We start from the raw sequence: 19,693 nt of genomic DNA, 5'->3' as shown, positions 1-19,693 counted from the left end.
TCTGTCTTTCTTCGTTAATTTTCGCATTTACAAAGACCATTGAACGAGAAAACAAAGCGACACAAAGAAGAAACTGTTGTTGTAGGCACTTGTGCTGACTGTTGTGGGTTGCTAAAAAAATATCGCTATTGAATGAAGCTCGCCCCTCTTCCTCCGTTGATTGAAACGGAAAATGGGTGACGAAACTTATGAACAACCGTTTTCCAACTATAGGAAATTCAACAAAAAACATTAGATGTGTTGAGCTAGATGAATGAACACGAGATAGACTGAAATTTGAAAATCTTCACTAGAAAGTTTAGTTCCAAATAGATCCCTCCTGATCGATAAAATGAAAGGAGAGCAACAATTATAGCATCCTAGTAAATCGGTAGAGGTTAAACCTGTGTTTCTGGAAAAGTCGACTTGTTTCAGTTTGAAACAAAACAGCAACTATTGTTCATTTCATTACACTATGTAGCAAAATTGTGTAGTGCCGCCCAGCACGCACGATGCTATCTATACATCCCCTATCCTCAAACATTATCTCACAAACACACACATACACCTTCAAAACGCATTAACAAAACCTGGCGTTGTTTTGATTGTAATTGTAAATCGGGATAGATTTCTATACATTACGCTGTTGTTTTAGATGGTGAAAAGTGACGTGGAGGGTGAAGAAGACAGTAGCAACTGCGCATCCAAACATTTTGTGCGAAAACTCTTTTGGTGGCCAAGGGGGAAACTCGCATAGCTGGCTTCTGTCTTTCTCTCATACTTTCTTTAATTTAGAAGTCAGACAGCACCCGTATTCTGGAGTTCGAACGGATGGCTGCATCGATCGAATTGTAGACAATCCCGTTTCGATGTTGCTGTGCGGAACGAGAATACAGTTCAGTTTCGATCGAAGGTGAAATCCGATGGAAATTCAGAATAGGGATAATAAGCCTATCGGGGAGGATAGAGAATAGAACGGTGACTACTTGGAGATCATAAAACAACAAAACAGATAAGTGAAATCTAGAAGTAATAGTAATTTATCTCCCAATACAAAGTTTACAAAAGTATAAATATTATAAACTAGCAAGAAAAGAAAAACTCGTGACAATTATAAATAAAAAATCTGCAAAAAAATCACATAAATATTGAAAAATATAATCAAAGTTTTTTATACTAGATTGAATGTATCCGAAAGCCAGGAAATCATTAGCAGAACGATGTGCTTATTGTTATTGTAATTTACCAGTGTTGTCTCATCAACCAATTACTTCAACCTATGTGCATTAACTGTACACCTACCTTGCTGCCGCTGCACTCGTTGATATGTGCAGTGCTTTATGGTACAGCCTGTATGACCGCGTACCAGACATTACATTACTACTTTGTCCAATCCTACATGTACCATTCTCCTGCCATTGCAATAAAGTAACCGTCATAACCGAAAAAAAACGAATTCGCTGCTGTCTTGTTTTTGGTCTTTTTTTGTCGTTTTCTAGATCTGAAGCGTGTTACAAATTAATTTGTAAATTTCTATGCAAATTGTAAGTCTTTGTCACCATGATTAAGCACTTTTTGAACGTTCCCTCGCCTCGGCGCTGACATTTTTGCAGTATACTTGCTTGAAAATTGTGCCCACCAACAAATTTTATGCAAAATATATAAACCACAGAGAACAGAGTCCATCTTCAGCATTCAACTTGTGTAAAATCTCTAACGGTTTCGAAGGTAGTTTGGATATCTAAACCAGGTGCACTACTGTCGTCATGTTTTTTGGAGGCTGAGTTCGACAGAATTGACAGCGGTTATTCCTCTACCCAGTCAAACTAGTCCGGAACCGATTCGGACTTCCAGCATAAATTCCAGCTCAAATGCGTCAACCGATAGAGTCGGAATCGGTTGTTTTCTTTGAGCTAGATTCCATGCTGAATCCATCCAGGATTTTGAGCCGGTTCCGGAATCGATTTGACGGATAGTTGGGATAGGTTGGTGTGGCGGCGCTAGTGTTTTTCGTATATTAATTCAAATGTTTACACACGTTTTTTAAATATTTTTGTTCGATCATGGATGTCTGTTCTCTATGGTCAAACTTTTTAAATCGCCTGACCATGTTCGTCCGCATTTTTTTGATAGGGGTACTATCCCTTAGTACAGCACTGTTAGCAGTTGTAGATCGCAAAGAGAGTGGCTTCGAGAGTTTCGGCATAGGGTTAAGCTCTGGAACAGAGAAAAGAGTGCGGCATTCAAATATAAGTCCTTGATGTGAATAGACGCAGAATATACGGTGATTCGTTGAACAGTTCAAATGTCTGAGCTATTGTGATCTGGCAGGGCCCTCGAGAGCCACCTCGGGCCCAAGGCTAGTATTGCTGCAGGGTCCTTTTAACAAGACTAATTTGAATCTTGATTAGAGGGATTGTATGCATTCAACTATTCAAATCAAACTGTGTTTGATCTGTTGCTGTTTCTGGTGATCAGAGGCTTATTATATATTATAGAAATGAACAAATTCAAGGAACAAAAACCTGTGACTGCAGAACATTAGCAGAGCAGTGATCAATTTCAGGAACTTTACAAATAGGCAAAAACGAGATCGAAATTGTTTTGACCACAAAAAATGACTTTTGAGCTTAGTGTCCTCAGCAAAGTTTGCTTAAAAAATATTTCTTCTACAAGTATGAATTAGGTGATTAAACTCCCAAAATCTGAGAAGCAATTTTTTGTTTGGTCATTTATGAAAATAAAAAAAAACTATTCAGCAAAGTTGTAGGGAATATAATAAGAAACAACTTTGATGAATAGACTATGTGTCTATTTGTGGGTTTTAATAGACATTTAATGATAACCCCTGAAAGTCACTTTTTTCAACATAACATTTGTTGGTGATATTTTAGAATTTCAAAATATTCTAAGATTTGACCAGCATAAGAAAATATACAATGCAAGTTTTTTTTCTATCTCTTACATCTATGGAGCTATCGAAAGTGTTAGTGTCAAACAGCAACATTTTGACATGAAATAACATTTTAATCTGCAAATTCCCACAGACAAAGCCATATTCAGCCAGGCAAAAAGATTGCCTTGCATGTTGTTACATAGTGGAGAAGAGGAAGGTGAAGCTTTAACATACTGCCTTGAACCATCTCAAAGATATTCCGTTAAAACTTTTAATATAGGAACCATCGAAATATGCATATAGTTACTAAGAAACATATAACATAACATGCTGTTCAAAATAAACAACCGATAACTAGTTACCAGAGAAAACAACACACATCAAAGAATAGCATAGCATGCTCGATTATCAGGGACCCTCTAGTTCAGCATAAGTAAGTAGCTCTTGAGCCATCATCACGTTTTTGTGTCTTTCGTTTGTAATTATGAACATTATGCATAAAAATAATAAATAGGAAAAGGTTGAACTAAATTCTTCTATGCACTTTGTAGGACTTTAATCAAAGAATTTAAATCCACTTACGTTTATTATGCAATCACTTTAATAATCAGAAATATCCTGTAGTCAATGATGCACAAAAGTCAAATCAAAAGTTGTAAAAACACACTTTTTGTCGTTTGAGCATCTCAATGTAGACTAATGAAATGCTGTCATACCACCATAATGATTATTTTCGATGCTCTACACGACAACATTGATATTAGTTCGCGTAGTGCTTCTGATTTTCGGTAACAGAGAGAGGTCGGGTTTACCCAACGGTCGAATTTGCCCCACCTTATCCTACATATTTTTTTATTTCGTCATTAGGGTGTCGCTTTCCACGTTAGACTGGTTCAAAATATCGTGATTCTTCGAAAGTTGAATTTTTTAAAAATTCATAACTTATGAACCGCTGAACCGATTTTCATGGATTATAGGTCAAATGAAAGATATTTAAGTGTAGTTAAATTGTTAACTTTAAAAAAATTGAGTTTTGTACGAACAAAATACGCATTAAATGATTTTTCTTGATTTCTACTGCGAGGGTCCTTGAATACTCCATACTTTTATATTTTTATTTGAAAGATCATACAATTCTACACAACATCTCCAAACATATTCTTGAGTCAGATTTAGAGGTTTCGGAGAAATATTTTTTTTGAAAATAAAAAATCTATGTACACACCCCACATGCATGGAAACGATGAAACCGCATGGTAGTTAACCATACACCTCCAGCGAGTCACAGTAGCTGTGTATAAAGACATCTATGATTTACCTACAAGCTGGGTGCAACATTCGTTTCAACCTGGGAGCTGTCCATTAACCACGTAGAATAAAAATACAAACATTGCAGACCCTCGCGTTCAAAATATTTTTACCGAGCGTCATCTTTGGTTAGAAATTCCACTTCAATAAAAATCCTGGTGGTTTTAAAAGGGTCATATTTCGGCATTATTTATTTTTGTATCACAAATCCAGAAGAAGCACGAATAGAAATAAGTAAAACATTTTTTATTTTTCACAAGGCATTTCATTTCACACATATTTCTTCCGTCGAAAATGAATACCGTTTGACAATAATATAGTTTTCATTTTGAGGCTTAAGACTATGGAACGACTGTGTTCCCGAAATTTGCTTTACACGTGCACAACGATTTTTTTAACTTTTTTTCCATTGATTGTATTCGGATTCCGAAAAAAGTGTATTTTTGAATCTGGCTTAGAAATGACCTTGCAAACTCACTTTCGCAGCATTTCGTTGCAATACTCCTCGTAAAGCATCACAAGGACCCTTTCCATGACAGGTTGCAAAAAAAAAATCCCTACACGTGCAGAAATATTGTCAATAAATCGATTATTGATCAATATATTGATAGTGTAAGGGTATCTTGAAAATATTGATCATGTAGAAACCAAATGGGATTGACGTATTGAAGCAGTCTTGACAATATTTTTATTGACAATATTTTTATTGACAATATTCTTGTCCCGTGTAGGGTCCGCTTATCACCCGTGCGCACGCCATTGCATCGTATGCCACAAGGCGACACAAGCGGCCTTATTCTGTGCGGCGTGTGTCGTAAGGTAACTAAACTCATCTCACTTTACGTGACTTTTTTCACTCGATTCTTATGAGATTTTCGATTGATGTGCACCGGTGTAGTGGAGCGCACTGGTTTTGCACTTTCTAGCAAAAGTGTTATTGGAACGGTTTTCTGCACTTTTGCTAGAAAGTGCAAAAATGGTACAGTTCCAGTGCACTCCACTACACCGAAGTCAATCAATCGAAAATCCCATTAGAGTCGACTCGGGTGAGGTGAGATTCTCCATTGCGGTTAGATGGGCGTCTCACGTCACCCGAAGTGACTCTTCAGAATTAGGTGAGAAAAGTCACGTAGAGTGAGGTGAGATTAGTCGTCTCACGTCACAAGCCGCCCAGAATAGGGCCGAAGAACTTTTGTTAGGGAGTTAAAGGGTACGATCGAGTTTGTGTAGAGGAAGCGTGCTTTAGGGAAATTTGCGGCCTTTCCCCAAGTACACTCTGAAGGGTTGTATACCATTCCCCCAAAAGCCATTTCCCAGAAAGCCATTCCCAATGTACCATACCCCAGCAAAACATTTCCCATACTGTACCATTGCCTAGAAAGCCATTATTCAGAATGCCCCATTCCCCAGAAAAGTTAATGTTTTGTTCATTTTTTGTGATGATGCCAAAGGTTTGTGCATTACCTCAGTCAAGGAACTGATGCGGTGTAAAGCTGCGGAGGATGAAAACGGCGGCCTCACAACCAGGTCAACCAGGAACGTGTCCTTGATATAGTCGTCATATGAATATGACCAATGAAATGCATCAAATAAGAAACTTCGATCGTAGTCACTATCTCGAAAGACCTTAAAAAACATTGCGTAACTTCAAAAGTGTAGCAAAACAAATATTCCAAAATCTGAAAGTCAAAGGAAGAGATGGGAAGCTCTTTTAGGAAATGTATTCAAATGAAAAATAACACTTTAAACGTTGTTCTAGCTTCTGAAAAAGATTACCCTGCTTGACACAAAGCCATTTGGCGTAACATCGCTTGACATGAAACATTATATGGTAAAAGTACCTTTCGAGTGTATTTAGTGCCACATGTTTGAGTAAACCGAGCAATCGGGTGGATCGTACGAAACATTCCAATGCAAAAGAAGGATAAATACTCTAAAAACACATCAAACCGTTTGTCAAAATGTGCATTCATTTCGATTTTTACATAGATTCAGGGAAAGCTAGAAAGAAGGAACCAACACCTATGTTTAAATAAACCGGGTAGACAAAAAGATCAAAAGTTTGCGTGCAAGAGTTATTTGGCATAAAGATATAAAGAACTGTTCATGTTTGAAACAAGGAAACAATTCCTATGTTCGTGTAAATCGGGTATGCGAATGGATAACTGCCTTGTTTGCCAGGAGCCGCCGCTTTCGACGGCTTATCCTCAGCAGCTTAACACTGTATCAGTTCCTTGACTTAGGTAATGTACAAAATTTTGGTTTCGCCAAATAACCTTACTTTCATTCTTTGTGATCCTAGGAAGGGGGCTACCGCTTTCTATGGTTGTTACCAAATGGCTCTCAAAAACACACCTGTACTGAATATTGCGATCTGTCCTATATGTATGTTTATACTATTAAAATGAATGTAAAAATATTGCTTTTGTCTAATGCTGGTAGCAGTGCACTCTTCGAGGGAGCAATATGGCCAACATTCTGATTTTCATCAAGTTTTTTTTCCATTTCAAAAATATCGTCTGGAAAATGGTTATATCGGTGTAACTTCTGAGCATTGGTTCATTCTGGATGTGGTTTTCTGGAGAATAGTTCATTCTGGGGAAACACTTCGGAATTTTAGTTTCTGTGGAATGGTTTTTGGGGAAAATCAGCAAATTCTTTATTTTAATTCGGAATAAATAATGTCCTAATTTTCGGTTTCAACACAATGCAAATCATTTCAAATGTGATCGAATCGAAAGCGAAGAATGTCGCTCGATAGAAGTGGGAAGGAAATAAAAAAATTTCTAGGGAATGACTTTCTGGGAAATGGTGCATTCTGGGGTATGGAATTCTGGGGAATGGTACATTCTGGGGAATGATTTTCGGGGGAATAGTATACAATCCTCTGTAGCCTCATACGGAACAATTTTCTTCAGCCGCCAGACAATATTTAGCTAGAAAAATTGGAAAGGTTCGAACGTGACTGGGCTAGCTCGGAATGCTACATAGCGGATACGTGGGTGATTCGTGCGATCAAGCCAGTTGACGATTGCGTGACGCTGACGTCAACAAAAAATCAGTTGAGCGCGCACACTATTTTCTATTCCCAATTTGAGTCATTGCCTAGGATGCCTGATTTGGTGATTTCATTTCTTTGATTTGGGTTATCAAAGCCACATTTAATTATTGAAAACCGGTAAACTACTGTTGAGAACAAAAGGCACTTGATGATTACGGGAACGTTCGGGATGTTGATGAGAATCACGTCTAGTCGTATGTACGGTTGTAATAGGAATGAAAGTTCGAGTATTTTCGATCTCCTTGCTACGCTTGGAAACACCAATACTGGAGCCATTAGAAAGTCTCATCAGCTTCGGAAGGACAGTTCAGTTCGGTGTGATCAACTAGAAGCCGAGAACCTGCAGAGTCATCTGACGCTGCTAGACCTTGTTGCCGACCGCAATCAAGCTTGACAGGGTTCTACTCAAGCAAGCATTCATCCATTGTTACATTGAGATGAGACAGATGATTGGGAATGTTACGTTCGGTTCAGATAAACACACATATTTGAATTTGGTTTGAAAATACACTTTTCTAATGATCAATTCAAATAATTAACCAAAAATTAACAATTCACATTTACCTATATGAATCCGATATCAACTTTCAGTTACAACATCTGCCTGAGGTAGTTGTTGGCGATCGTCATTATTGCTGCCTTCTCGCTCTTTCTCTGCAGCAGTAAGTGCTATCGCCTTATTTCGCCGCGATTTAATAAATAGTTTATGGCCAACGCAATCTAAGTTCTCGTGAAAACATCGATTTTTGCAGCAGACTCGGCACAGTTTCTCGTCACACTTTAAACCCTAAAATATATTCAGTCATAATTAGTGACCAACGTCTGATAAATCAATCTTACCATTGGATTAGTGCACTCGATTTTCCCGTTTTTGCAAAGCTCATCAAACCTTCGGCCGGGTTCTCGTTCCGGGTCCCCCGGCAGTAGGCCGGCTCGGTTTGGCCTACGCTGCACGCGTCGCATTTTCTTCATCTTTTTGCGTGATATTTCGTTACCTTCCTGATCGTAGAATGCTCTTTTTTCACGATTCGGATCAGCCGCTAGCCGAGATGCTTCCTCTAACTTCTGCCGGTGTACCTCCGGAGCAGCCCGGATGTACGGTTGGCACAGCCACGGTGGTAACGAGAGGTTGCTGTCCAATTTTGGCGGTGTTTCTATCGACGGCAGGTTAGATGCTTCGCCGGTCCATTTCTGGCGGCCTTCATGGAAGGGAAGATATTTTTGTTCTAGAAGTTTAACGATGGCCCGGAATTCGGGTACGTTGTGACAGATGGCCATTTCCTCCCGCAGGGCTGCATTGGATGTTAGATTCATCCTGAAAAGTAGATTGAAATGGTTCATAAAAGGGATCAAAAGACAAATAGGTGTTCTTACAAATGATGAAACACTTTGAAGAGATGCCCCCGGATATAGGAGATTGGAGCTGGATACTTTTCTACGATATCTAGATACTCGTAGGCTACGCTCCAGGCGGTTGGATTGACTCCTTCAAACAAAAAAGGATTGAACAAATTTCCTTCGGCGGTCATTACTCCGTTGACACCCGTTTCTTCCAGACAGCGGTGAATATCCTCCACTGACATGATATTTCCGTTCGATAGAAGTGGTATTTTCAAAACTTCCCTGTTTAAAAAAAAAATCTCAATTTGTAATCTGACCGTATTTTTCAAATGGAAGAAAACGTACCTCAATTTTTTCACATAACTCCATTCAGCCACTCCGGTTAGCGGTCCCTTCTGCTCTCGAGTTCTCCCGTGGACTGTCAACATTTGGCAACCGGCTGCTTCCAGCATTTTAGCGTAGCGGATTGTTTTGTCAATGTCTTCGAATATACGAATTTTACAGGTTACCGGTACGCTCAGATGCTTGTGCAGGGTGGCCACTGCAAATAGAAAAAAAAAAAACGCGCATGGTTCGTGAGAAAATCTGAGTGGGTCTCAGCTAGTCGCTGTTGTGGTATCTTATGACAAGCGCCATATAGCACATTTCGAGGAAAACGATTTTTAAAGTTTCAGATTGAATATCTTGAAACATATAAATGGTATAAACAATCCAAAGAAGACAATAGGTGCTTCTATGTATTCTGTATTAATCTCTCAAATATTACGAAGATCGGTTGACTATGTTGCGAGTTTTTACTATGAATGTAAACAAAAGTCGCACTCACACGTGTCATAGACGTGTATTGAGGACAAAATTTGTATGACGTGTCATAATCATGCATGGAAAATTTTCCATAGAAAAAAATCATCAATTTTCAATTTTTATTCATATCTTTGGTTTAATTTGGTCTATAAAAATCGGTTAGATGCATTTTGAAGGAAATGAATCAGGGAATCTGTAAAAATAGTAACTTTTGGTTACAGTGTTGCCAAATAGGCTATATTTCCAATTTAAAACTTAAAATGTGTTTTTTCCGCAACTCGTGCATTTTTCTTTGGAAAATTTTTATGCCATTGTGTTCCTCAGATATTTTCACATAATATCTAAAACTTGAATATAGTTTGAGCGAATCCCAAGATACAGTGATTTGAAGCAAAAAACTCGTAAATTCTCAGCATGTTTCTCGCTATATCTTAGTAACGAAGTAGAATTTCAAAATTCTGAAACCGCCACTTTGTAGAGATTTTTCAGACAAGTAATTTGGCATATCTAACTCAGTTTGCCCCAAAATGGCGTTTGTCATAAGCACAACAGCGACGAGCTATTAAACGTCGTATTTACTGAGATCTCAACAAAAATTAGTTTGCTGAGTTCTCAGTTGTTGAGATATCGACCAAAGAAACAAAAAGCTAAGATTCGGCAGAATAAATTAATGCCAATTTTGGTTTTAGAATCGAGTCGTTCAAATTACAAAAACCATATAAAATGACTGTTTCGAGTGAACATAGAGCTACTCTGATCTAAAAACGAAATAAGTGTCATTCACAACAGTTATGCACGAAAAGGCTTGCTTTGACCATTTATTTCATTTTCAATCTGTGAAGCGTGAATTAAGACGTAGTATTAAGACGGCCAAATATAAAAACTATTGAAAAGTTTGGTTAAACTATTTTGTTTCATTTCTGTGCCGAGGAAGCATTGTACAAAGCCAAATAGTTTTGGGTTTATCAATAATGTGAGTCCACATCTTTTGAAAAGTTTACAATCATAGTACTGTTAGCCAATAAATATTGTTTTATGGGAAAAGTCATACTCTTCACTACCCCTTCTAAAAGTTAAATGCATTAACTCTATTGGCTATATTGAACACTTTAACATTGCCTCTCATATCAGTCATGTTCTACACTTCCAGTGGGTATGTAAAACACATCTCAAATGACAATATCGTCATAGTCAGGCGTCAGCTCTAACTTTTCACATCAACCGTTCCTAGCACATGACGATGATCAACAGGTTGAAGAAGGATGAGAGTTGCTCCACTTTTTCACACCGTAATAAAATTCGATTTATTGTCTCAAACTTTCTTCGTCATACTCCATCGAAGAATGGGCATCTGTGGTTTCCTATGCTACCATGTTGCAGGCGTATGCTGTATACTGGTCAGGAAAATGAAGCCACCTTCTGCTATAGTTTATCTGCCATGCTTAACCTGGCAATACAACTTGTTTTTTTCCTTTTATTTTATCACGTGTTCCAACTTTATTTCGTAATTCCAAACGAGATTGTCACCACCACTCCTGTATTTGTTTGAACACTTCTTTTATTGCACTTCTAGGTTTTCAATTTAATGTGCACTATCATTTATAACTTTACTATTGCACAGGGTGGCAACAAATAAGTGTATACATACTTGTTGAAATACCGCAAGGTAAGGGGGATAATTTTATTTGATTCTAGTTCGTCAAGTTATATAATGCTAATATGTTCCATTATCGATTGATATATTTCATACACTATTAAGGCGGTCTTTTGCTTGTAATGGATTGCAAACAAACTACTCACGATATTTTACGCGTTTTTTAATTTTGTTAGTCAACTCTTCTTTTTACAACTCTACACCGCAACTCCGCATAAAATTGCACCAGACTTTGTGGCAAGTTTTCTCCGGTTCGAATAGTTGAAACTGGCAAAGAGCAATCTTTCTATAATTGTTATTCCATTGGATATAGCCCGACACGAGCTTTTTGTCAAAAAAAATATTTCGCAGAATTTTAAATGTCCAAACAAAAAGAATCACCCATTAACCTAAAAAGGCTGTTCAAAAGAAAAAAAATCCCAAAAAGCTCAAGTCCGGACATAGCGACACTTCTGTTGAATAAATGAAAACTCATCAACACCTGAAATTCTAAATATTTTGACTTGAGCTTGCCAACACTAACGAAAAATACGATGCGCGAAAAGACCGAAAGTGGCCATTAATGGCTCCACATGTCTCGAGAACTAACAGGTTTTGATCACATCCTTTGTAGTAACGTGTAGATTCCAATCGGGCTGTCTCAACAACCTATTTCTGCAACCGTTGCATCTGTCAGTGTGTACAGTGCTTTATGGTTACACCTATGATCACGCACCCGGCTTCCCATAAGCGTTTTGGCGGCTCAGAGGCTAACCTATTATGTTGCTCAGGGATGCATTGCTCCTATACACATCCACACATACAGGCATACATTCATGGATATTCATACATCAGGAATCAGGAATCGGTTGCGTTTGGCTCAAATGGCACGTTCCCCATGTTGATCTGAGATTTGTGCCTTGCCCAGAATTGTCTTTTCATCATTTCTTGATGGAAAGGATTGGGGAAGTGGTAAGGTTAGTGGTAAGGAAAATAACGACACAGAACAATTAAAACAGACCATTCTGCACCCCCGGAGTGACTCTGAACGATCTGCAGGTGCTACAATAGCAGTAATAAACTTCCAACCCCCGGAGGGATTTAGAATATTTATTTAAGCAGTGAGCAGATATATCAACCCCCAAGGGGATATTGAGCTAACAGAACGACAACACCCCCGAAGAGGTATTGTCATTCAAATACGGCTAAAACTATAGCTGTTTGCCACACTGGGTTAGGAACAATAGCATATCCTTCAGTTTCAGCTCTCTGTACATAGGTTCATCTATGTATGGAGAACCAAAAATCCGGATACGTAATTGCACTACTACAGGGCAGTTGCATATCAAATGATATGATGTTCCGTAATCGGATTCACAAAGATCACATCAATAATGCTCAGTGCGCTGAATAGTAGCCATGATGTCCACTGTGTCAGAGATTCGCTTAACACAGCAAGGGTAAGACCCACTACACTCCGTGCGCGACTGGCATATTTTAGTCCTGTCTGCCATTCAGTCCTCGGCACGGTGAAACACCTTGACTTGAGGACTCCTGTTTTCAGTCGCCTCTTATTTTTGGTTGAGATACTTCAACCCGCCGGCTGGTTTTTTTCCGGAGAAAGATAATAAACTGTTATCAACCTCCTAGTCCACCACAGCCGGTTGCGTTTTGGAGTCCAATATAGACTTGAAACAAATAGAATAAAATTGTGCCCAGCTGATAGAAAGCAGTCAGAGGTTCGAGCAGCAAATATAAGATCTAACTTGTGGATCCTCGAATATCTTTATTGATTTGATGATGCACGGAAAGATATCGACAATTAAAATTCATTACAGATTGACAATTCGTGTTCATGTAATAGTTTACAGATGCTGCCGATCGATTACATTTTTATATTCCAGTTCATACTGTCACGTGAAAAATCCGATACTAAACTTAAGAAAAATTACGAAAATCTTGACAATGCTCGTGGTATCATTTGTATTTGTATTTATTTGTTTATTTAACGGACTTTCGCAGTCTTATTGAAAACTTAAAACTAATGTGAGCACTTTAAATTTACAGGAAGCATAAATACAATATTTACAAAAAGAATTCACATGAAATACTCAATCAGTCACATTTTTTAACACTGAAACAATTCACACAACAATAAATAGAGATCAACTTAAGATCTAGAAGAATCCACTCGAACGGTTGGTATCCAGGGTACATCATGGCGAAGATCCCGAAATTACCTGAATCGTGCTTTTTCAAACTAGTGTCTGGCTCCACTTTAAATGAAACGTAGTCTAACGTCTTGCCTACTCGAAACGAGTTTTTTCACCTTTACAGAACCATTTACGCTTAAGCATTCTATTACAAGAACCGAAATTTCTTGCTCACTGACGTCGTTTTTGATATTTTTTGGAAAAAAATAGCGTAAAACTATCGTTCGCAGCTCCTTTAGTATACATTGTTTCTGAGCAGTTTGCTGTTATTGGAGAAGAATGTTGGGGTTTCGCATTGACAATGGCACTTTCGCTGTGTTGCAAAGAAGAAATCGGTTTTATGCAATCTATAAGTTTAGTCGTGGTAGAATTCAATGACTCGATACTTTGCATTAAACATCCAATCTCATCATCGCACTGTTTCACTCGTATCTCATAGGCAGATTTAACCGAGCTGATCGAATTACGAAATTTTGCGTCTTCCAGAAGGCTACGGCAATCGTCACACATCCATAGCACATTCGAGCCGCTACAAGCGGATAATTTATCTTCCGTTAGGCTGGTGCAGTGTTTGTGAAAATAACGAAATCCATCGCACACGGCTGGGTCAGATTTACCCAATGCAATTCTACACTTTCCGCATGGTTTATCTACTAACTGGTTCATGATCACGAAATAGTATTTCCAACACAGTATGACGAAACAATGGAGAATTTGTTCTCGGCGGCGAGATTAAATTGAATTATTTTGGTTGAGCAACAATTTTGCGAAGCAGCTAATAGAGGCAGTCAAAACGTTGATAGTACAACTACGATTTGGTAGAGTTTAGTGAACGAAGTAAACGGTTTTACAGCGAGATCAAAGTAATTTAGTCGGAACACACAGATTTGCGACGAAGCGATACGAATCACACAAACAACAAAAACTTGAACATGAGTCTCATAATTAAGCATGTTAAATTCGAAAACAAATTCATGGATCAAATAAACGAAAATTATAACTAAACTCCTGAAATCAAGAGCATTGTTTAATTTAAAGTAGATTTGTGTGCTTCGAACTCTCCTCATAAGTAAGCTTGAAGCAGTTAGGCGCTAAATCCAAAAAGCCATATTTCACCCCTCTTCACTTGGGGTTTCGTTTCATAACATTTTTTCTCATTTTCAGAACACTTTTTCAAATGCACTTTAATCACACATCACTGAAAAAATATCCGCGAAACTTTAATCGTTTACTAACTAAACTTCAAATTTTCTGCCAATGTGCAGATGACCGAAGGAAAATGTCCGAAAACTCATTTGTGCGTTTGAATTTTCACTTCGAATTCCATTTTTTCTCAATGTAAACAAGCGCGTCGGTGCCTAGCAACAAGCGTGCGTTCCTGGCTTCCACATATCTTCACCTTAAGTTAGATTTTCGTGTTGCGAATTCATCTCAATATCTAGTGCCAGTTAGACGATAAATCCAAGTCGTCACACATCTTACCTATACTAACAGGTTGACCCAGTCTATTTTCTACTTTTGCCGTAGACCTACAATCGAGCCCAGTGAAGATTCGTTATCGAGACTTGGTGATCGTAGTAGCCAGGCGTTAAGGAAGCAATAAAGTTTCGCTGCCATCATTTCTTAGTTTTTACAATTTTTTTGGTTTATTCCGGATTTTATAAACATACTGCTGATGAAAATTGAAAAAGTGGTTACCATTTAGATGTCTGTTCTTAGAAACAATGTGGCTGTGAATCCGGCTGCAAGCCTGAACTCCAAACATCGTGATACGATCAGGACACCAGGACTTATTAATGACATGGTAAGACAGCAGTGTCTTTCGAAGAAAGTGCAAATTCTCGATGTCCGTCATTCTCGCGCGGACTCTTTAAGTCGGTCGCTTTTCCAAGACAACTCGTCGCTTCCATGATACCTTCCCGAGAACTTCGGCATTTTACTCAGATGAGGCAGGACTAAAAGGCGTGCCATTTTTTAGAAAACATAGTTGAGATATGGAGAAATAGCTATCCAGTTACCCGCAATTTCTGACGCCGTATTTATTCCTGTGTATTTGGAAATTGTTATTGAAACCTATAACGAAAATAACAAAGATCTATGGCAGAATGAATGTGGTGGGACGGTGGTTCCTGAAGCTTGTTCCGGTTGCAGTGTATTCAAGAAAAAATCGGTGAGATCAACCCAGTTTATTGTTATTTCATAGTTAGTGAAGATTGTGTGGGTTCCCCGTATCTTCTAAAGTAGGTATTCAACTAACATTCCCTTCCCATTAGCGATCGTAAGGACATGGCCAGGTGTGCAGTATCACTGTATCAGCCACCCATGATGAGTGCGATCGTTTTTGCAATGCTATGCTATGCTAGACCTACAATCGAGCCAAGTGAACAATGGACGTCTCGTTCCGAGAACAAAGGAAAAATAGGATTATTCTTGTTGTCATGAGTAAAGTTGACGAAAAAACTCTTCTTCAACCCAGCGCCACGTTCGTTTATTTTAAATTTTGTTCAATACAACCGAGTTTTTGTGAAGTAAAATACCAGTGAAAATGCAGTTTAAACTTGTGGAAGTCACGTACCTTCAGTATCATTACCTTCACAATGCGGTATTAATATCATTCAACACGTCAACCAAAGCCGAGCGCTTTGTTTTGCAAAACAATTTAAAACACGTGGTTGAAAGTGACAACGTTGGAATTAAGATTCTCCTTTATATAGAAAATGACTAAAAAGATGTGAAGCTACATGACCTATCACCTCGTATCCCTCTTGAGCCAATTGCAAAATGCATGTCGCAATACGAAGAAGTAGAATCCGTTACACCTCATACTTCGAGAAACATCTTTCCGGGTATTCTTAACGGCGGTTTTGTAGTGAAGATACCGTTCGAAAGACCTATTCCCTCGTACTTGACTATAAAACTCAAAACTCGCGGAACTACAATTAAACAAACTACGCTACGCACCCATGAGGGGCAAACACCTACGTGCAAGTACTGCAATCAGACAGCACATCATGAACAAGATGTGCCGATGATGCAGAAAAGATATCTCAACCGATTGCCAACTCATCTACGGCAAACCTTCCTAATACATATTTTTGAATCATAAACGTTGGCCAAATTTGTGGCAGCTGTTCAGACCATAATGACAACCACAAAAAGCATCCAGTACCCCGAACTAAACTGTAGTCTACATAGACAAGGAAGGTAATAACAATCACGACGACGGGTTTACCCTGGTCAACCTCAAGTGCAAGAAGCAGGGAAGAATATCTGCTCGTGGGCACCAAGACAACTTCAACGATGATGAACAACAAGAGGGAATTAAATGACCTCCCTGAGGCAGTACGCGAGCAGACAAATGTTGCACGCACGAGATCCAACGGATAAATAATATTTGTTTGAATTGTTATTTTTTACATATTGTAAATCTATAAAAGGTCCATGACTCCGTTAAGCTACCGCTACGAGTCCTTTCAAATAAAGGAATTAAAAAAAACTGGCTGATCCCGAGTGAGGCCTCGGGAAGCAAGGACAGAATGTCTGATTTGCAAACGAGAAAGTGAAAACGATCTTTCTTTTGGTTTGAAAACCTTGTTTGAATGCATTGCATTATCAAAAAATTGCACCCAAAAAGGAAAAAAATCGATTAACCAATTTGTGCAGAAAGGCACTAATTTAAATAGAATTTTAGTGTTTGAAATTCATCCTTTTCAGTTAAAACTATTATTTGGAAATGTACCAAGAATTTAATTGATTTTCAGTGTAAATATTATTTTCAATATGTGGTTTAATAAGAAAGTTTTCTATGAGAATGGTTTTAGATTTTTATTAATATCAATTGAGAGGCTGAGAGCAAGTGTGGGTTAAAAATTCGCTGCGAGCAAAAGCGGTATACGTTTTATGTAGAGCAAAACCGGTTTAAGTACCAGTCAGAGCAGAAATGGGATAAAAAAAACCTTAGCGCAAAAGTGGGTTAAAAAGATATACCACTTTTGCCCTGAGAGGATATATATATATTCCATTTTTATTCTAAGAATGTTTTCAAAAATGATTTATCACCAATCAGGGAAAACCATCATCAATATGGGTATCATTTGAAAGGAGGTGGTTAGTAGATATGGGAAATCGATAATTACGCCATTTTGAATTGAGGAGACATTGAAAATTGACCATTACCGCCATTCTGAATTCCAAGATGGCGACTTCCGGTTACCACAAAATAGTGAGAACCACCATCAATATGGGTGTCATTTGAAAGGGGATGGTGAGCAGACACCGAAAATTGACCACCACCGCCATTTTGAAATCCAAGATGGCGACTTCCGGTTACCACAAAATAGTGAGAACCACCATCAATATGGGTGTCATTTGAAAGGAGGTGGTTAGCAGACACCGAATATTGATCATTACCGCCATTTTGAAATCCAAGATGGCGACTTCCGGTTACCACAATATAGTGAGAACCACCATCAATATGGGTGTCATTTTAAAAGAGGTGTCAGTAGATATCGGAAATTGATTATTACGTAATTTTGAAATCCAAGATGGCGACTTTCAGTTACCACAAAATAGTGAGAACCACCATTAATATGGGTGTCATTTAAAAATGGGTCAGTAGACATCGGAAATCGATTGTTACGCCATTTTGAAATCTAAGATGGCGACTTCCGGTAACCACAAAGTAGAGAGAACCATCATCAATATGGGTATAATTTGAAAGCGAGTGTCAGTAAATATCGGAAATTGATTATTACGTCATTTTGAAATCCAAGATGGCGATTTCCGGTTACCACAAAATAGTGAGAACCACCATCAATATGGGTGTCATTTGAAAGGGGTGGTCAGTAGACATCGGAAATCGACAATTAGGCTATTTTGAAATCCAATATGGTCACTTCCGGTTACCAGAAAATAGTGAGAACCATCATAAACATGGGTAACGTTCGAAAGGGGGTGTTCAGTAGTAGCCGTTTTAGATCCGATTTTCTTTCACTGCAAACATTACATTGCAACAACACGGTTTTATGCCTAAATGATCGACAACGACCAACCTGCTCTCGTTTACAACATATGTACTCGATGGATTTACTGACGGATTGCGAACCGATGCTATTCACATGGATCGGTTCGGCCTTCGACAAAATCAACCATGATGTCGCAATAGCGAAGCTGGACAAACTCGGTATTCATGGACAACTTCTGCGTTGGTTCCTCGATGGAAGGCAATTCCAAATCAGCATTAAGGACTGCCTATCTGCACCATTCTTCACTACATCCGGCATCTCAATAGGTAGCCATCTCGGTCCATTAATTTTCCTCCTCTACTTTAATGACATCAATATTAAATTACAAGGGCCCCGCCTTTCATTCGCCCATGATATGAAAATTTTTCGACAAATACGGGATAAAACCGATTCCGAGTTTCTTCAGAGTGAACTGGAGAGCTTTAGTACGTGGTGTGACCTAAACAGAATGGTTTTACATCCGAGTAAATGCTCAATCGTTACGTTCACTCGGAAACGCTATCCGATTCAGTTTAACTACCATTTATTCGACTCGAGCATTCCAAGACACTCTCACGTCAAGGGTGGTGGAGTCATCATGGATGCAGCACCACACACTTCATACTTCGTGGATGAGGCATGAAGACAATAAAGATAAAACAACCCAATGCAAGAGCATGGGAGGTATGAGCCTAGAAGCGCAAGAGCATGGGAGGTATGAGCCTAGAAGCGACCGGGCCCACTATATGTTGGATACTGTCAACGTCTGTACATCAACATACGGATGCCACCCCCTGGATAAGAATGATCGACCCGCGCGAAATTAAAATTTTGTGATTTGTTTCTCGCATCAATAAAAATATTATATATGCTACTCCATATTAATTTTAGTGGTTTTAAAATAGGTTATATGAGGAAAAAAGCGAAAAAATGCTAATTTTCAATAAAATTGCTTTTGGTTCAGTTCAATCCATTTTTGGGTTTATTAATATTCCTTGGATCTTCAAATTTTAAAGGTGTATGAAATGACACCCATACTGATGGTGGTTCTCACTATTTTGTGGTAACCGGAAGTCGCCATCTTGGAATTCAAAATAGCGGTAATGGTCAATTTTCGGTGTCTGCTGATCATCCTCTTTCAAATGACACCCATATTGATGGTGGTTCTCACTATTTTGTGGTAACCGGAAGTCGCCATCTTGGATTTCAAAATGGCGGTGAAAGTCAATTTTCGATGTCTACTCACCATTCCCTTTCAAATGACACCCATATTGATGGTGGTTCTCACTATTTTGTGGTAACCGGAAGTCGCCATCTTGGATTTCAAAATGGCGGTGAAGGTCAATTTTCGATGTCTGCTCACCATCCTCTTTCAAATGACACCCATATTGATGGTGGTTCTCACTATTTTGTGGTAACCGGAAGTCGCCATCTTGGATTTCAAAATGGCGGTGA

General features: G+C 38.6%; 1 protein-coding gene across 2 annotated transcripts in view; it reads right to left on the bottom strand.

Annotated features, from left to right (window-relative positions):
- Nucleotides 1-7,737: 7,737 nt before the first annotated feature.
- Nucleotides 7,738-19,693, bottom strand: part of LOC131682974 (tRNA-dihydrouridine(16/17) synthase [NAD(P)(+)]-like) — a 310,819-nt gene continuing 298,863 nt past the window's right edge. For both annotated transcript variants that reach the window (XM_058964803.1, XM_058964804.1), the window contains 4 exons: nucleotides 8,931-9,126; nucleotides 8,619-8,867; nucleotides 8,085-8,559; nucleotides 7,738-8,031 (listed from right to left, as the gene is read on the bottom strand). In XM_058964803.1, coding sequence (XP_058820786.1) covers nucleotides 7,825-8,031; nucleotides 8,085-8,559; nucleotides 8,619-8,867; nucleotides 8,931-9,126 — 1,127 coding nt within the window. In that variant the 3' untranslated portion in view covers nucleotides 7,738-7,824. The remainder of the gene's footprint in view (nucleotides 8,032-8,084; nucleotides 8,560-8,618; nucleotides 8,868-8,930; nucleotides 9,127-19,693) is intronic.

The sequence above is a fragment of the Topomyia yanbarensis genome, chromosome 2 (genome assembly GCF_030247195.1).
Source record: "Topomyia yanbarensis strain Yona2022 chromosome 2, ASM3024719v1, whole genome shotgun sequence".
Lineage (NCBI taxonomy): Eukaryota > Metazoa > Arthropoda > Insecta > Diptera > Culicidae > Topomyia > Topomyia yanbarensis.
The sequence above is the reverse complement of the archived record's forward strand: the minus strand, read 5'-3'. Positions and strand labels throughout refer to the sequence as shown.